The sequence below is a fragment of the Epinephelus lanceolatus genome, chromosome 24 (assembly GCF_041903045.1).
Source record: "Epinephelus lanceolatus isolate andai-2023 chromosome 24, ASM4190304v1, whole genome shotgun sequence".
Taxonomy (NCBI): Eukaryota; Metazoa; Chordata; class Actinopteri; order Perciformes; family Serranidae; genus Epinephelus; species Epinephelus lanceolatus.
Window position 1 is genome coordinate 14,412,239 of NC_135757.1, and position 20,268 is coordinate 14,432,506.

Below are 20,268 nucleotides of genomic sequence, written 5' to 3' on the forward strand. Positions count from 1 at the left end.
ATGCTCTTACCACATCGTGAAGCGACCTTGCTATGTCACTGGCATAGTATAATGTTTTCATCATGATTATACTGTGCAATGTGCAGTCATAGCCACAAGTGAAGTGGAAGCCACAGTTACTGCTTCTGCGCACAGCAACTCTGGCTTCTCTCATCATGATACTGTTCATGGTACTTATATAAGTTTGTCTTTTCCATGTCTGCCTCATGTCAAATGGAATGACCCCACCACTCTGGTAAGAGCAGGAGGTACATGTGTTAACACAACTAATGCTGATATGAGTGTTCCTCAGTGGTAGAGCTTCACCTAGCTGTGTCTGATACTAGTAGTGGAGTGAGTTGTTAGCCTTTAGCTTGTTGTACAGAAAAATCACAGATAGCATTAAAGTTTTAATGTGCAATTGTTTAATAGTGTCCCAAACATGCATGTTGTTGTTTCCCCAGTGTCTTATCCGTTACATACATGAACACATACTGTAAACAGTTACTGTGATGCCACATCATAGAAGGATTTACAGTATCTACTTTTGCATGCCAGTTACTGCAGAGGACACATTGAAAGTTTCTCGCAGGCCACATTAATTGTCTATGACTGGTAGACTTGCACGTGGCCTGCCTCGAGGTCCCTTTTGCATGAAATCTGTGTATTCAAACACAACCCCATGATATTCATCTGGTACCAGAGACAGAGTGAATCACGCCTGTGAGAGTGGGCACAGCCTCGCCGGGCGCTGCCAGGTTTCCCTCCCACTGTGGGAGCCTTGGCGGCACGCTCGGCGGTGGCACCTGCGCTTGCCAAATGTTGTTCAGTCTTTCCTTTCCAAATCTACTGATCAGTTTTTGTTCCGAGCAACAAAAAGCCTGTCAGAGCCAGAAAACCAGTTCAGGCTGCATTTCTTTTGCTGTGCTCGTGTCATTAGCACATTGTATTTTATGTGTAAATGACAAAGATAAGAAATGTGTTTTCTCGTTTCAACTGTCCCTTATGTGTCCTCAAAGCCCCTCTCCTCACCTCCCAGTGTCTGTGATGGTGTTAAAGTTTGAACCTGAAAATGTGGTCCATTACAGTCAGTTCCCATTGTCCCAGGATCATTAGCTGTGTTGTCAGTGGTCACTGTTTCTTTGTCTTTAAAGGGTAAGTGTATTATAAGTCTTTATGCATCAGGACGTCCTCACGAAAAATGTTACATTCATAGAAAATGTTAAATGTAATGTTAAATGACCTTTCCAAATATTTTTCAGTGTATATTCAGCAGTCTCCAAGGCTAACTCGGATGGGTAGGAATGCTTGACCCATCACGGTTGGGTCAAGTTTTAACATTTGTAATACTTTTTCTGTTTTTGTGTTGTTTTTTTACTACATAGCAGAACATGGGTCAGAGTATTATGGACTGTTTTAATAGACAGACAAGATCTAATACTGTTGTTATTAGTCTTGCAAGTACCAGTTTATGGTTCATAGTTTCATCATTTCAGTCAGCCCAGTCTCCAGAGGAAAATGTTGGCATCGTACATTTCTGCAAACCATGGATACGTTATATTTGGGAGGGGGAGGGGATGGTGGATGGCGTGTCACCTAGGCGAGACATCTGCCAAGCTGCAGACCACTGTTTGACACCAACAAACAACAAAACCAGTTGTTTGTTAGTGAGTCATTGCTGTGTTTCCAGTGGCGTTTCAGTCATCGAATGTGGGAGTTTTTTTACTGAGCTGTCGCTGTTGCTGTTTTTCCACGGAGCCACAAAAAATTGTTTTCTTTACTGATTCATTGCTGCTTTTCTATGGAGCTTTATCCCTATCTTTATTCAAGAGAGTGGTCTATCAGTTTGAGAGCATTATTTATTGATTTCACGTTCAAAAACCCTGCCCTCGCGTTCAAATAGCCTCTGCTTGCGCTTGGATCTAATCTGTTTCTGCTCAAACTGTGTGCTTGCACTCAGATACCATGTTGCTCGCACAGATTTCCTGCTCGAGCTTCGGCTTTTCTCCTCACGCCCAAACTGTTTCTGTGCGCTCGCGGAATTTCTGCTCTCAGATTTCTGCCCTGCGCTTGGATTTTTTTGTGTAACAACCCTGTCAAAATCCCCCAACCTATAGAATGCCAGATTTACTGTTGACCAATGAAATGATCCCTGCCTCCTTGTGGGCGCGCTTGCTTTGGTATTAGAGCGTCCCGTCCGGGCGGGTACTCTTTACCCAGGTTCATCCACTCCCACCCTCTTCCCCTGTCGGGAGTTATTTTTCCAACAGTCACTGGCTCACTATCCCTTGGAACCTGGAACACTATAGTGTCAGTTTGCGTCAATGTAGCGAGTGTGACAGTTGGTTAATTAACGGTTGTATTTATATTTATAACGCCTGTGAGCGGAGTGATATGTCCAGTGTCCCAATGATGTTATACTCTATATCAGCACTCACGGAATGCCTCTCGGCCAATCAAATTACTCAGTCGGAACTAACTGTTGTATAATACATATTCTATACATACATACATACATATATATATATATATATATATATATATATATAGAGATATAGATATAGATATAGATACATATGGTGCACGTGTGGAAATTAACAGTTCCTTTATTCCAAAAGTGGTAAAGAAAGCAAGGAAAGAACAATTAATAAAGCCCTGGAGGGTGGGAGTGGATGAACCTGGTTAAAGAGTACCCGCCCGGATGGGATGCTCTAATACCAAAGCAAGCGCGCCCACAAGGAGGCAGGTCATTTCAGTCATTTCATTGGTCAACAGTAAATCTGGCATTCTATTGGTTGGGGGATTTTGACAGGGTTGTTACATAAAAAAATCCAAGCGCAGGGCAGAAATCTGAGAGCAGAAATTCCGCGAGCGCACAGAAACAGTTTGAGCGCGAGGAGAAAAGCCGAAGCTCGAGCAGGAAATCTGTGCGAGCAACATGGTATCTGAGAGCGAGCAACATGGTATCTGAGTGTGAGCAACATGGTATCTGAGTGCAAGCACACAGTTTGAGCAGAAACAGAGTATTTCCAAGTGCAAGCAGAGGCTATTTGAGTGCGAGGGCAGGGTTTTTGAGCGTGAAATCAATAAATAATGCTCTCAAACTGATAGACCACTCTCTTGAATAAAGATAGGGATAAAGCTCCATACTTTTCCTGACAGTATAATGCCTGAGACATCTCTGTGTTTCCTGACTTGCTAGTGCCATGAAAAACAGTTTTGGGCCAAAACAACGATGTGTTTTCCGCAGAGATAGTGCCACGAAAAGCAGTCCGAGACTTCAACAGCTTCTCCAGCTGTGGTTGTGCTGCCAAAACTGTTTTTTAAGCCCAAACATGATCAAGTGGTTTTGGTGCCTAAACCAAACCATGTGTTAACGACAACATTGTTTCAACGTTTCTGCCACATAACCACAAATTTTGACAATTGTAACATATCCCTGCTTTGCAGAAATAAACAGTGACAGCATTTTTCAGGCGATTGGGTTTTCTCAGTACATAGAGGCAGTGAAACTCTTAAAGCAAACAGCTTTAAACTGTGCCAAAGTATCACAAACAAGACACAATAAATTTTGAACATGTCTTTTCACTTTGTGCTGTCTTTTATCCGCAGCTTCTCACTTTCTAAATGTTCTGTCTTGTCTCTCATCTGCTGCTAAAGCTGCTGAAAGGCTCAGTAAAACAGTTGATCATAGCTCCGTACTGAAAGACATCACAGGCTATTTTTACCGCAGGGTGTAATAGGTTTTGAGAAGAAGGAAAGAACACAAGTGGCAATTGTATCAAAATGTCTCTGGAAAAATTTGACCTGCAACTTCACTCCCAACCAAAATTTACCACACACTATAAATCATACACCAAAGCCCTGAATGAAACAACTTCCACACGACATCTGACCACAATCATGTCTGCTCTGACCTGTGTTTCACACACAGGTCCTGAAGGGTTTCCCAGAGTGCCTGCAGGCGGATATCTGCCTCCACCTCAACAAGAACCTCCTCCAGGGCTGTAAGGCGTTTCGTGGAGCCACCAAGGGCTGCCTCCGGGCCCTGGCCATGAGGTTCAAGACCACCCATGCTCCCCCTGGAGACACCCTAGTCCACTCTGGAGATGTGCTCACCGCACTCTACTTTGTCTCCCGTGGCTCCATAGAAATCCTCAAAGATGACGTTGTTGTGGCAATCCTCGGTAGGTGTACTAACATCTGTCTGTGATTGAGTAGTTGGTTATGGATTTGTGTGTGTGATCAGAAGTTTTAAATGATCTCTTTGTTTCAGCAAAATAAGCCAGATGGATGCAATGAACAAACTTTACGATGATGAATAAGGCTGAATTACATGGAAAGAATTTTATTATATTTAAAGGAATGGTATGACATTTTGGGAAAAATGTCTCATGTCTGTATGGTAAATATCAGTCCTTCCAGGATTTTGCAAGCTTTTGTGGGGATTAACTGTATTTAAAACTGTGGATTTCACTGAAACAGTCACATTCATGCATGAAAAAGATCTTTACTACGTAGTATTTCTGGATGCCTCAGGTTTGTTTGGGTGCCCTCCCTTTGGCCCCGACATTAGCTCTCACATACATCCATGGATTGAGCTACTGTAAGCACTCTACATACCTTCAGCTGCACACAGATATTTGAAAAGGCCTCCAGTAGTTTGTCTGGCTGTAGGATAATCAGGTCTGATGATGGAAGGAATGCCAGTGAACACTGGTAACAACACTGGTAACATAGGAACTTGATGGCATTCACTGCGTTCCTGTACAGAGAAATATGTCTAATTGGCCCAGTTTATTCTGTTGTTGAGCCAGCATGGAGCTCAACAACACTTCAAACACAACCACAGAAGACTACCTCTGATAGTCTTGTCATTCCAGCCTGGTTAGCTTTGCCCCAACTAACCTCCATTAGTGTAGACATGGGTGGGCCAACTAAATGAAGATGGCGCCGTGGTGCTGTGATATGGCTGGGTTGGCAGCTGTGATCCCTACTGGGCATGTTGTAATAACTTACTTCAAAGAACATTGTGATTGTCGCTGCCTCACAGTCGTGCTTCAGATGAAGGGAAGGGACAGAAAAGAGTGGGGGAGGACACATGGTAGGACGAAGGTAACGGCGGATCTGTGTGATGAAAAAAAAAGAGAGCATGATTGCTTTCAAATAAAGATGGATGACAATAGAAGCAGGGAGGGGTGGAGAGCAGAACGAGTGGGCTAGGGAGAAAGGAAAGACAAGCGATGGGAGAGGAAGAGGAGAGTAAAAGAAATAGGGTACTTTGAGAAATTCAGGAGAGAAGTGACAGACGGAGAAAGGAAGTTGGTTGTCAGAGTGGTGTGATGCAGTTCTTGATGACAGGAGCCACTGAGCCGCGTGGCATTATCGACAGCATCCAAATGTAATCACATCAAATCTAATCCCCCCTCCTCTCCTCTCATCCCAGCAGCCAGCAGGTGTATCCTACTAAGCCTTTTATGTATGAGTTTTTTCTTGTAATGACTGTTTTCATGCAGCCAATAAGGTCTGGCGAAAAACAGCGACACAATAGGGTCATGATGAGCGAGAGGCACAGATGTAAAAGTTGTAGGTTCCACACCACTCAGCACATTTTCTCTGCTACAGAAAGAGAACTGCTGATTACTTCATTTTCACAGCATCGTGCATGCACACCGTTGTCACATGGTCGCATACTACACTAAATTACACTACACGTGAAAATGCTAATGTTCTGATCACGGTGTTAAGTAGATGGAAATAAGAAATTATCAGTCGGCTCAATGCTGTGAACAAGATAAATGTGAGAGTCTGCAAACACCTTCGAACTAAATACACAGCAGTGTTTGAAGATTTTATAATTTATAAGATCTGATGAGATTTTACTCCTGTGCATGGAGCTCTTTTATTGAACCCCAAAGTAGTTCATGTCAAATACATCTAAAATACATTGAGATACTGTAAATAATAAAAAAAATTATTAATGAACCAATTATTTTTAAAATGATGTAAGAAATTATTAAAACTCAACTCATTCTATTGAAATGAGCTGTCATCATAAAGATTTATTGGTTTTAATTTAAATTTCGTCATTGATATTTTCGTTTATAAATGCTCTCTTTTCAGAAGTCTGTTTTTATTTCATATTCCTTCTTTTCATAATAACACTTTTAGCACATAATATAAATTTTCATGACGGCTAATGGGTTAAATCTGGTAGCAGATGCTTGCTGGAGTGTTGGTGTGTTCATACAAAATGCGAAGCAAATTTTCGCTCCATTTTACTCGTGTGAATACGGCCGCTGGAGTGTCTTTTAGAGTATTTGGAAACTGCCAAATATGTGTAAAAAAAAACAAATTACCTAAAGTGTTTTGCAAAGAAGCCACTTAACAAAATAGCTTACACAAGTCACAAATACATATTTTAAGAACTCGCTCACTGATCTCTGAGCCCTCTTCTGTTTTGTTCTGTCTATGTACAGTACTGATGCTTAGTTGTAGATCTCTGGGTGCCCGCAGACGGCGACAATAAGGTTGTCCTCCATTTCTGAATCTCAGTAACGTCAGAAGAATCTCAATCACATCTCAATGCTTATAGGCTTTTGCAATACAGCGTCAATTGCATACAATGATTGCTTCACATTCAGTATGATAACACCATAAGAGTCAGGGAGTATGTGATTGACTGAAAAGTCAGAGGGCCGTGACATCACCACTGTAATGAAAAGAGACATTATGAGATTTTGTCAATGAAATAAAAAGTGACATGAAATAAAACCTTTTGAAAAAGGTCATTTTAAAATAAAAATGAAGTCTTATAAAACTGTAATTATGAATGTAAGAATGATGAAATAACATCTCTTACTTCACTTTTTTATTTCATTTATATATTTTTATTCATTTTTTGAAACAGTTATTTCCTTCTTAATCATTTATTTATGTAATATTGAGCACCATCATCCCTTCACACAGAGACTTGACCAAAGCGAGCATGGTTAACCCTGTGGCCATCCCATGTAGGTCATTACACACTAAACAGAGACAGGAATGTTAGGCCTGTGTGACTTCCATGCGGACAGAACGGCATTGTGTAAATCCTTTTTTAAATGACTGTGATGCCCTTTAGCCTCTTTAACATTGTCACACTTCTCTGCCAGGTGGCCCGTCTCTTTATAGGTCATCACATACTGTTCTACATAGTATCTAACTACAGTACATACTCCCAGCAACTGTGGATGTTGTTCCATAAGAAGCCAAGAATAGATGAGGGGAAAACCTTATGTCCTTGATTAGCTAATAGGAGTCACTTACTTATATTTGATTGCCTGCTTCTTCCCCCCTCTCCTCACCCCCGAAGGTAAGAATGACATTTTTGGCGAGATGATCCATCTCTTCACCAAGCCAGGGAAATCTTGTGCAGACGTGCGGGCGCTGAGCTACTGTGACCTCCACACCATTCAGAGGGAGGAGATCCTGGAGGTGCTGGACATGTATCCAGAGTTTGCCGACCACTTCCTCACAAACCTGGAGCTGACCTTTGACCTCCGTGATGAGAAGGTAATCAGTGTAATTAGCATTGAGGTGCCACCACCTGTTCTTGTCTCTGATTAAAGCTGTCGAAGTAGTGAAATGGTCTGGAGGCTTTTATGGAACAATGAATCGTCACTGTACAGCAGTGACCCCTAACTAAGAGCCTTCAGGCCAGATTTGGCCTGCAGACCATTTTCTAATTCATTAATTTACACTAGGATTTTTTTTTGTACTTTGAACGTGAATAAGGTGCCAGAGTGCATTAAAAGAAACACATGAATGTAGCTTGTTTATAAAAACAACTTGCCAGGGAGGATCTAGCGGATCCCCTGACAGAGGTCTGTGCTAAGCAGAGGACAGCAAACATTGGAAAATTGAAAACCGGCAATTCATTTATTTATTATGTATACTGTTTGTTTATTAACTGGCCCCTGGCTTCCTGTCATTAAGCAAAAGTGGCCCCCGGGCAAAACAAGTTGATGTCCCTGCTGTACTGTAAGACAGCTCCTAGTAGAGACTATTAACTTGAATTAAGCTATCCATTCCATGTGCCATATCTCTGCCATGTCCATTTCCATTGGATGAATGGCTTTCTTATTAATTCTCTTTAGTGCTTCAATTTATCCAAAGTTGTGGGAATGAAAGCACGAGGGCTAATTTAGACATTTTTCTTTAATCTGCCGTTGGCTTGAAGACAAGAGTGAGAGATAGAGAGCGTTAGTCAAGCCAAGGGTGGGGTGGACATTGTGGACATGATGTAGGCTGTAATTATGATGAATTGAGCAGGGGAAAGATGTGACATTATGTGAACAAGAACCCACATTAGTCAGTTGTTTTAATTATCTTCTAAAGCGAGCGGGAAGTGCACTTTGTGTTGGCCTTCTGTTATTTATTCAGAGAACGGGGAAAGAGGAGAGCGAGACAGAGCAGAGGAGACACAAGAGAAGGTTCTGGTGGGATTACATCAAAAACAGGAGATACACGGTGCTCCAACAAGACAGGCTGTAGTTCATGTTCCTTAGGCTGGGGTTGCACCAACAAGGATTCATTTTCAAACCCAATTAAGTCATAGTTAAACTTTAAATCTACCTAAACCTAGATCAAATTTAATTATCTGGCAACCATAAAGGTTTTAAAAGTGATCCAGAAAACATTTAGTGTGCAGGATCTGAAGCATCTAGCAGTGAAGTTGCAGATTGGGAGCCAACTAAAGCCACTGACTGTAAAAATCAGCATTTTGGTTTGTCCAGATTTGGACAAGAGGCTGGCACCGTGGAGGAGCGAGGGATGGATCTGACTGAGGAGCTATCAGCAGACAGCCTGACACTCAGAGACCAAGGCTGTAAACATTTCTTCTGTAAAAGGCATTTTAACATGGGGTCTAGGGGCCTGGCTCCTGGGGCCACCCTCTCGTGGCCGTTCAAAGAACTGCAGCTTCTGTAACTTCCATGCTGGCTTTCAGTTCTTGAGGTTGCTGCTTGGCTAAAACTTCTTCCGACAACCCTCCAAAACCATATGCCAAGCGTGTGGGAAAACTACGGTGGCCGACGAGAAAACGGAAATGGCTATCGAGAGTGATTTGGGCACCTGTGGCATGTGTAGATATGAACAGCTCATTAAAAGGTAACGAAAAGAGACGACTGTGAGTTTCAGGTAATTATACAATAAAGAAAACATAACTATATTCAATTTCTGCTAACATATCCGCTCTAAATCTTTAACACCAACATACTTTTACGGTGTTGCTGAATAGCTGTTGTATTCGTTTGCACTTAACTCAGGCGGTGTCTCTTTTCCTGCGCCTTTGTCCGTTTTTTTTTTTTTACTTCTGGTATTTGCCCATAAATCGCCGTTAATTCAGCCAACGAGTTTTTGTCTAAGGATAAGAAATTAGAGACTTTCTGTCGAGCCAGCATGAGTAACATTAAGCTAACTAACCGACTATTAGCTAGCTAACAGTGTAACGGACCGTAAAGTGATGCAGAGCAGCCGAACGTTAACGGGTTCCCCCCACTCTGCCATCGCGCTAAAGGTCTAAAATGGCGGCCCGCGCACCTTAAACGTCTTCAACAATGTATGCGACCATGGTGGTTGTTATTTACTGTGGGCAGGACAAACAATAACGGACTTGTTTCAGTGACAAAGTCATCACACTGACGATGGCTTTGTAGCCCACATTAAATAATAATAAATAAATAAATAAATAAATGTATCTGTTGTGCCAGTGTTCTGTATGTTTTTGGTTTGCATCAATATACTTGGATTCACCAAGGATTTATCATTTAAGTTGCATTGATCTCAGTAGTATTTAGCTGATCTCTATTTCCATATTCACACATTTATCTAATCTTTACAAAGATTATTTGAAATTGTACAACAGAGCTCTGCTTAATTTTTAATCTGAGATATAGTAATCCTTGTTGTTAAGGCTGTCTGTTGATTTTGGACTAGTTTTATCCCACAGGCTCTGTTCATCTTTTGTTATGTTCTTTAAGTCAGTTATGACATCCTGGAGGAGAGGCAAAGTGGTTTGGAGGATTGTTTGGGAACTCAGACCTGACCAGTTTTTCCCTTTGGTCAATACATGTTACTGGAGATAAAAAAAAAAAACAGATAACTGGTTGCTCTGTGTTGTAGAGTGTAGATCCAAAAATGTATCAAGTGCTCTTGGAAAAAAGGAGGGAACTGAATACTGGTTCATGGGTATTTTATTAAGTTTGATTGGTGTTTCTTTTGGTTATGTTTTGTGTGTTTTTCTTGTTTTCTCATTCTCTGTGATTTATTATCATGGTTCATTGGCTTCACCTGTCATGTCATTAACTGTGTCATGTGACAGTTTCTTATTGGCTGCTGCTGCTATATAGATGTAACCACACCTTGGTGCATCTGTTTCTCCAGCCCTGATGAAGACCAACAGTGGTCGAACCATGTTGGCTTTTTAATGCGTTGGCCATTATATTAAAGGCTTTTTAATCTAATCTTTCCTTCCTCATTCTCATTTTTGTTTGGAGTGCCTGGATTCTTTTCCTGTTTGCAACATGTTACTGGAGATTTGGTTTCAATATACATTTACTGAGGACTCGTGGCGGAACAAAAATTTGGAAGTGTAATGACGGACTAGTGTGTATTCTGTGTGCAAATTAATAAATAGGATAAGTGGAAAAAATCCTTGATGGTGCAGCCCTGGAAAGAAAAAGTGGAGAAAGTGTGGCATCTATTCATGTCATACTTTAAAGGTTTGATCTTAGACCAGCAGAGAAGACTGTGGCTCCAAAGCAAAGGCATCCTCTTCATTATGCAGACACAGCAAATAGCTTTATGTCCATGTACATATGAGTTAGTATGTGTTGTTATGTTACATGGCTCTGATCATACATCATCCCTTTACAGGCGACATGCACACAAGCAGCTGATTCTAACACAGATGACACTGAGTGTCGAAGACGAGTGTCCTACAGAAGGAAATCCTCCACAGGTCAGATTGAGACACAACATCACTACTGTGCTTTTACGCCATAAAAATTGTTTATTTATTTTTTTAATTAAAGACTCCACCCTCTGGTCCTTTTCACTGTATTTTAACACATTCATACCAACACGACGTATGACGTAAAATATTTCTTCAGTGTATCAATCTTTATTGTATGTGTTGTCTAAATACTTTGCTGCATGAGAAATAACCAGAATACGTTTATAAAGACTCTACTTGATGTTGCTTTCATATCTGGTATCATCCTAATGCATTTTAACATGTAACACATGAACAGTTGATTTGTTTTAGAAAAGTTTGAAGGTTGTGACACAAAGGATAGATGATAATCGGATGCATAACAGGCAGAATGCAGAGTTCTAGCAATCTGTCTGATGTGTGTGGTTATGGTGTCATTTGCACCTGATTTAATGAAGGTAAACACCGTGGACAGCTGTGCATAACGGGCCTGTGCTCTGGTGCGGCACTTCTCCAGTCAGAGGCTGCAGATTTATCAACATATCCATCCTGCTGCCTTTAAATGGCTGCAGAGATGTAATGAACAGAGGGAGAGGCTTTTCATAAAGTCTGTGTGGACAATACACACTGTCAGATTCACTCACAGTAACACTGATAAAAGCAGACTGATGTTCCTGGTTTACCAACATTAAACATTATTTCTTTGTGCTGATTTAAACTCTTCTGTTAGGTTGAGAGGGTTTAATTAAAATAGTTTATTTACATTTTAAGCATTATTATGGTATTGCTGCCGTGGAGTTTTTCAACCCTCAAGGTATGCTGGCGTTCACCCTGCTACAGTTTAATAGCTGAAGTGATGGTTACATCAGAGGGCTGTTTCATGATTAGCAGATTACCAGTTAAACCAGGCTTATTTCAGTAAATCAGGCTTACCTTTAGGAAATTCTCTTTCATAAAGAAGATTTAAATAAGTCTGACCTAAGATGACCAGGCTAGTTTACAGGCTTAGCTTCACTTCAGGCCTGAAAGATGTTTCGATCAATCTGATATCTGAACTTCCCCAAAGGTTCCTCTTATTTTCCCATTCTTTTATAGCAAGAAGAAATAATGTAAAATGAATGAACTACACATTAGTAACAAAAATAACTGTGCTACGTGAAACCAATTTAGTATGAATTTTATATTAGCAAACCAGCATGAAAATATAAAAAAACAGGTAAACGAGGGCTGAGGGGTGAGCTAACCGTTGTCCTACTGCCAACTTTGGGTGAAACTGTGTAAGAAGATGCCGCTGGGTCCGGAGTGAATGTCTGTCAGATATCCAGCTTTAAATGAACTTCACTGTGGTGCGGCTGCCGTAGCTGGCTTGACAGTAATGTTACAGTGCTGCTGTAGACCTGTGCTGCTCTGTCTTGTCTGTCAGTGTCCTCTTTTCACCCTGCAACTTCACTTACTTATTTTATATACTTAACTCACTTATAAATTTATTTTTCTCTGCACGATGAATGTCTGTAAAATGGACGTGCAGCACGAGGTTGTGTGAAAAGTTTTAATTGCATGAGTCTCACAGTCAGTAGAGATCTGAAAATACACAGCCCATATAATACGTACACAGTACCGCCATGCATATGCACGTGGTATTTCAAGCCCGGGTACCTGTGTATTCTGGTTAGAAAATGTCTTCAGACTGTAGATAAACACAGCAGCCTCGGCTTTCAGATGACAGTATACAGAGTGTTTGAGAGCAACCTGTACCGTGGAAACAGTTGTAATTTGACTTCTAACAGCTAAGAGACTTGGGACTTGGAGACAGATCCTCCGCACAGCAGCACTCAGCAGTTTGGCTTTGATTCAGGCAAATCTAATTGGTCACCATGGTTACAGGCCGTCTGAATACAGTATCACCATCTCCCAATATAACACAAGTGAGGACAGAGAATGTACTGAACAGTCCGCTTCACAGTCCAGCAGCCGGCGTATCCTGCCTCCATCCTTCAGGTGTGAAGATGTAGAATTTGGTCTGATGAGCTGCTCAGTGAACGGGAGCATTATTCATTTACTGTTGGTCACACGTGACTTGTAAACACATGTGGAGTGACTGTCAGTTGCATGGCGTTAAACATCCTTAGTAGTTTAGAAGCCAGATTCTCCCATAACATTGTTTGTCCTCAGCTTAACCCCAAAGCAAAACACTCGCTACCTGTTGTCAAAGTTAATGAGACTACCCGTCATCCCCAGAGGAAGTCTTAGCAGAGCAGTCAGTGTTCCCCCGGCAGATTTCCTGATTACCATTTCTCCCTGTAGGCTCCCACAACAAGGAACCAGCGGCCACCTACTGCGACACCAAGCAAGGGAGGCAGATCTACGCCTCCTCAGCAGCTGAGGAGAGGAGAGAGTCCGCTGAGGAGGGAGAAGACGAGGAGGATGAGGAAGAGGAAGAAGGCAGGGAGGAGGAAGAGGAGCAGAGGCCCTTGTGTTCTGCTGTGCTGGGCTACCCTGTGGTTAGGGACCACACTGTGGGACTCGGGCTGAGCAGTGCTACAGACGCACAGGCTGCAGACAACATGCAGAATCAGACGTATAAAGGTGACAACAGAAATAATCTCACAGTTGTTCTCATTCTTTTGTTCAGTAACATGGGATTTATTTTTGGATCAAGAAAGAATAAGCAGCTTCCAAAGCCTTTTTCATTCCTGTCATTCAAATAAATGTTTATCCTGAACAGATTTTTCTATTTTTGCCCAAACATAAAAAAACTGATTTTACACAAACAAAAATATCAGAGGTTTTTATTCTGTCTATATTAAGCAAATCACTGTCTTGTTGAAACGGACATGAAATTTCCTGTAAATCCACAAGCTCGTCCTCTAAAGTTTTACTCTCGGAACGGTAGTTGGCTCAGAAATTAATTTAGAAAAACCCCAAAAATCCCTAAGCCCCAGAGGAGGAATGTCACACCTATTAAAAATCCAAACAGGGATTATGTGTCATTACGGCGAAACCTAAAACCAACTCAGTAATAGACTTAAGAGGATTATATCCAGAAACTGGCCCGGGGTCACCCCTTTTGATCGGAGGTCATGACCAAATAAAGGATTTACAGGAAACATTAGGTAAAATCATGTTGTTGACATTACTCTATCTGCTGTTTTGGTCACGTTTAAATCTATTTTAGAGATAAATGGTTTTAATTGTTTATTCAGCTACTGTTAAACTTTGACACTGCGCTGTGACACTGTGCAGTTACCCAAACCAAACAAGTAAATAGTAATGAAATCCTCCTGTGGATCTCAGTGTATTGTAGACAGTGAGAGCAGCAGGCTTGACTGAGCAGCTTCCACACAAAGCTGCATCTGGGATGGAGATCCCCGGCAAGCTCTGGGAGAAATCCTCACTTTCACCGTCTGCCTGCTGCTCCATGTCGAGCAAACACACCAGTTTGTGTCTGCAGCCTGACCTGTTGTGACCTCCTGTCAGAAGATGCAACTGCTCCGTCGGCTTAAACCTCCATAAAATCATCCACCGGGAACAAAGCTCCTGCGCACACACAGCAGGACAACAATAACATTTATCCTGTATTTTAACTGCCAAGTTAAATTCAGCGTGATTCTGCACTGAGATTGGAAAACTGATTTGATATTAATATCCCATAATTCAGCTGTTGCAGCCATAAGAGGATTTCAGCCAGAGTCAAGAGCAGAGAGATATTGATTCTTCTAAACAGCCCGGCGAGAACAACATACAGGAATTGCCAATTTAATCTGCAACCGTCACTTGTGGAAACCCAAAAGGAGGGGAACAAAAAAATCCCACAGAGGGTGTGATTGTCGACCGGGTCAGATGAGTGTTTTCCTCTGTAGGATAGATGTTAGGATTCAGGAGGCGGTAAGCTGATCAGAGCTTAGTAAAGCTAAATGATGAAAAGGCACAACACAGGAAGATGCTTCCCCTGAGGCACTGTTCTAGTAACACACATCATTTACCCTGTATGTGTGTGTGTGTGTGTGTGTGTGTGTGTGTGTGTTTGCACACGCGTGTCCCTCCCTCCAGAGCTCCATCAAGATGAGTGGGTGTGTCAGCGTCCCAACGAGGGTGCAGAGGAGTCAGCCCAGTGTCAAGAGACGCCAGCCGGGGAGGATGACAGCGACACAGACCTCACCTACGGAGAGGTGGAGCAACGGCTGGACCTGCTGCAGCAGCACCTCAACAGGTGAGGAGAGGAAACACCACACTGCTTACATCACCAAAGCCAAAATGCTCCCTGCCTTATTAACATCCAGGGACACATCTGATGGCCGAGGGGAAACATGTATAAGGATATATTTTCCCATATGCCCTCAAACTGTGAGGATGGAGGAGCTGATGAGCTGTGGCCTCATTTATATAATCCTTCTCTGGCTTTATGTTAAATCCCATCATGTGATTGTTTCAAAGGATATGATAAAAATCATATGGCAGCAAACCTACAAACTGTAGTTATAAACCTGACAGAGGAAACACAACTAAACCTTTAGCTTCGGAATTAATGAATGGAGTTACACTGCTCCTCGTGTGTAACACAGAGCCTCTTAATGGGAATCAGACAGCAGCTCTGCTCTCATGCCACATTTGAGAGAATGTCTAATATATTCCTCATTAATGGTGTTTCATTTCACCCACCCACAACTAGAGATGGGCCTCGTAGTTCTGCCTCGTACTCGTTCAGACGTCAGTATTTGCTCAACATAATGTGTTTGAAATGGGTAAAATGATGTTTCATTGTAGAGCTGTGTGCAGTGTATTGCTTCGCTCAGCACCTCTTTGCTCCGCTGTTGGGCTCTCTGTTTATCTGGGAGTGTTAACTATGCACAGGGGAACAGTTGAGTGTCAGCACACACACACAGTGACAGGGCTTACTGTTAGCATCACACGGCTAATGTTACCCATCAGGTTATTAACGAGACAGAGGGACTGTTAAACAGCTTGGTGCTGGATGTTAGCTGTTGCTGCTGCTGTTAGCTCATACTCATCTGGCAGATGTTGAACTGAGTACGGGGATAGCGGCTCGGAGACGGCCCTTCAGCGCTAGGCTAATTGATGTCTGGTAAATGAATTTCAGATGCACTTGTTTTCAGTTTTGGGCCAATTTACATTTCCATTCTTACATAGCTTTTTTTTTTGTTTGTTTGTTTTTTGTTTTTTCATGTACTCAAATATAGAAGTTATTTAAAATGCCCATCCCACATCCCTGTGTGTGTAACAGGCGGAGTGTTTGCATGCTGTGAACCGCCCTGTTTAGGCGGATCTTACTATCTGAATAATGCAGCCATTGAATGGCAGGAAAATACTCCGCCATCTTGACTTTAGACCAGGTTTTTGTTGGTCACTTTCTACTGCGTCAAAATAGCAATACACCAACAGGGGGCGTTCCAGCTGAAATTTCCAACTGGTGACCCTGAACTTACAACTTCCTGTTGCAAATGAAATGCACCATAACACACCAAAATCTCTGACCAAACTGCTGCCAGCCGAGTTGAATTGTGGGTAATGTAGGCGCCAGGTTTTAACAAGGAAGAAGAACGTGATGAGCCTGACAGTGTTACAGGGGTACAAAAACACTCTTTTAGTCATTTTTAATAAAAATAAATCAGGATAAAATGAATATATATTTTCAGACTGTGAGCTGAAGTCTGAAGCACAGAGTGTGATCTTTTCGTGATGAGGATCTTGACCTTTAGATAACGAAAGACACCTTCAGGCTCAGATTCCCATTATAGTCTTTTTTATTTCTCTTCAGCTTCACTACAATGAAGTCCTCTTTGAGAGCTTGCACTACAGACCCCCCCTTGATTCTGCCTTTAATTGGCTGAGAACTTGCACTGAGACATTTTAGGCCAGTCACCCACTGCAGCTGTGTTAATGCAGAGAGCGGACTGTGTGAGCAGCTCGTGTGATTCTCGGCTGGTGCACCGATACAGATGAGGGGGAGGCAGACAGTCAGCGGCTGTCTATTTATAGCACAAAGCCACGAGATGCAGACACATTGCAAAGAGTGTCGACGTCATCCTGTGAGGTTAGGATGCTGGATGTTGTGGTGAAGTTGCAGAGTTTTGGTGCAGTTATGGAGGAAAAGGAGGAAACAGTGTGGTCCTTCACAGCCTCATACACTTGAGATATAATGATGAAGTATTCTGCACAGTGATCCCAGTGGAAACATGGGCCAGTGAGTGTCCCCATCATTCATCCATTTATGCTGGTTTGGCAGAGTTTTTGTCTGAGGCAGCAGACATGGTCACTGCACCACAAACTGTCTACTCAAACAGACCCGAGCCAAAGTGTTTATTTGCACTTATTGTCCTCTAAAGAGCAAACAGGCACCTGGCAGAGCGACAAGAGGCATTCCCCTCCATGCCGGGAAGCCTCTGCTCACTCTGTTCGCTTTCTGTGTCTCCGTCCTTTTTTGCTGATGGACTGAAAAAAGGGAGTGTGCAGGGAAAAGAGGTGATTCACCATCTCAGACACTCCACGCCGTGATGTAACTTGCTGCATTAGGTGATGACACACAGTGCAGGTGTTTGAATTTATGGTACCTGCACCACAGAAACTTTCCTGCAGATATCAAAGCCCTGTCTTAAATTTATAAGTCCACCTCTTGGTCTGATTTCATATGAAATTCTATTGTGAGATAAGAGGATACTATTTCTATTTCAATTAGTTATCAACTATTAAACTAAATGAATCGCCAACTAATCTGAAAATGAATTTGTTGGTTTGAGTAATTGTTTCAGACAAAAACTCTAAATCCTATGTAAATGTTTTCTCCTCCTACAACAGTAAACTGAATGTCTTTGGGTTGTGGACAAAACAAAACATTTTCATTGTCATCTTGGAAACGCTGAACAACATTCTTCCATCATTATTTAATATTTTATAGATCAAATAACTAATCAGTTACTCGAGACAATAATCAATTGATTAATCAACAATGCAGTAATCATTCGCTGCAGCCCTAGTACTGTACTTAATTACACTTATGAAGTACTTGTAGTTAACTTGAGTGTTGCACATTTAACATTTTGCTGATAACACATTTACTGAGGTGAGATTGTGAATGCAGAGCTTTTGCTTGTAATTGAGTATTTTTACTTGAGTAAAGGATATGAATACTTGACTCAGGCTAACGTCAGAACTGCTGCTCTTCCTGGAGGATAAGCATTTCAGAAGCAGAGGGCAGCTGTTCTGTAATACTCCATGTAAACCATCCTGTTGTAAGGTTGAGCTTCCCCCTAGTGTTTGGTATGAGTATTGACCACACGTCCACCATCCCATAATGATTGCAGTGTGTTACACAACTGTACATAAGAGGGGAAAACGTCATACAATGTGTCAGCAGATTAAATACATTTACTATCTGGGTTTTTGCTTTTTCTTTCCTTCGAGCAAAGGGGCAAAATGATAACATCTGTCATCATATTTATTTTCAGGCCGACAGCCAAGCAACAGTGATGATGAGATGAAATTATTGATCCATACGGTGAAATTAGGTCACAGCACAAACTAAGAAATGGAGTATACACACATACATTACAACATGAGCACTGCTGAGCAGTGGCAGTTAATACACTGCACTGATGTGACATTGATAGCACTGCACTGAGAGCTGTGGGGCTTTATAGTACTGGTTTAATCATCAGCAGTGATCAGCATCATTACACCTTTAATTGTAATGATCATAACTTTTACAAGGACCAATCAAAAGCAAATGACTTCTTTTAACCCCTTCCACTCCACATCTCCCAACCATAGACCCATGTTTGTCTCTTGGAAGGGGGACAGAGGATCTTTAGGGGGAGATAGTAGGTGAACAGCATATGCCACATTGAAATGGTGTACATCATCTGACAGCTGGGAACCTGATGATTAATTTGAGACGCAGCTCATAAAGATGTAACAAACATTGTGCTTTAGTAAAGCGCCTGTTCAGATTGTGAAAGTTTAGAGTGTATTATGTATGTCATAAGTTGTTGCAGCACATTTTGAGGTTGATACCATGTGTTAAAATAGTCAAATATCACTTCAAAGTGCAAAATTAAGACACAAAGACCTTGAGGAACACCACAGAAAAATCCATGCTGGGTTTAATATCAACTTTTGACATTAGATTTCAGTAAGGACAGCATTTTCCAGCGAGCACTTCTGTTCTGCAAACTGCTGAAAATCCCCCTAATTGTCAATCATAGACTGAAAAACAATGGATCTAGCTATGGTGACGTCACCCACTGATCTACGGATTTTGACTTTCGCTGTCTTGGTTCTTTGGTGCTAGAAGTGACTATATTTGGGTGAGAGGCTGGCGCTGTGGAGAAGTGAGAGGGGATCTGACTGCGAAGCCGATGACACTCTTGGCAGAAAGCCTGTCACTCAGAGCAGCCCACCCTTAATTATGTGTAACTTTAATCCTTCATAAAATATAAATGCGTCAGTTATATAAACATTCAGCCACCATACAGTTGCCACAAAGGCCAGAAGCACGCTGAGGTGACCAGAAGATTTTTTGTACCAGGCTGTAAACGTATTTATTTCTGCTTTAAATTTGGGTATTTTAAAATGAGAGATTGACTGGTTTCTGGAGTCAGCCCAAAGTGGCCATTCAAAGAACTGCAGTGTGTGGCACTTCAATTTTCAGCCCCAGAGGTTGCTACTTGTTAATATACTTACGAAAACCAGACACCCTCTGAATGCCCGAGGTCTCTGGTTTGTCGCTGTAAAGTTTCATGGGCCTGTAACTATCCCAGAGGTTGCAGTAGGTCATTTTATACAGTCAGGTAAAAATTAAAAGAATTTGAGACTCATCTTTCCAGTCATATCCACTTTATGCAATTCCAATCCTGTTTAGGGAGCCCAGTAGGCAGAAATATTCAAATACAATAGCTAAAAATGTCTCATTTGTACTGCAGAAAACCCATTGTCATTCACATATCTTGAGGTGAGAGTTGAAGGGACCTCTGTAAAAATTGCCCTACCAGTCCGTCCATCTGTCCGTAGCCTGACTTTGGAGCATTATTTAACCCCTTCCCAACAAGCTAGCATGACACTGGACCTTGAGATCTAGCTTCCTATGACCAGTATCTTCACTCTAGCTTGAAAAATTCCTAGCTGACTGGAAGTGGTTAAAGAACAGACTTCTTATTCATGTGTTCTTGTGTGATGATGGCACCCTGCTCATTTACATATGTGACTGATGTAGTGGGAACTGTTGTGCAGCAGCTCATCACCTGTTTGTCATCAGTCTGTAAATCAGTATTGATTAAGAACACTGAGCATCTAGACAATCA

The 20,268-nt window shown here is 41.8% G+C and overlaps 1 protein-coding gene across 7 annotated transcripts in view; it reads left to right on the forward strand.

The window, feature by feature from the left end:
• kcnh7a (potassium channel, voltage gated eag related subfamily H, member 7a) overlaps window positions 1-20,268 on the forward strand; it is a 97,620-nt gene that overhangs the window by 72,212 nt on the left and 5,140 nt on the right. For 3 of the 7 annotated variants that reach the window (XR_004501006.2, XR_004501007.2, XM_033615584.2), the window contains 5 exons: window positions 3,912-4,166; window positions 7,334-7,533; window positions 10,897-10,981; window positions 13,259-13,540; window positions 15,005-15,164. Coding sequence is in view for 5 of the 7 variants with exons in the window: in XM_033615584.2 (XP_033471475.2) it covers window positions 3,912-4,166; window positions 7,334-7,533; window positions 10,897-10,981; window positions 13,259-13,540; window positions 15,005-15,164 (982 nt within the window). In the remaining 2 variants the exon portion in view is untranslated. The remainder of the gene's footprint in view (window positions 1-3,911; window positions 4,167-7,333; window positions 7,534-10,896; window positions 10,982-13,258; window positions 13,541-15,004; window positions 15,165-20,268) is intronic. The other 4 variants (XM_078165888.1, XM_078165889.1, XM_078165890.1 and 1 more) reach the window with 2 other exon arrangements.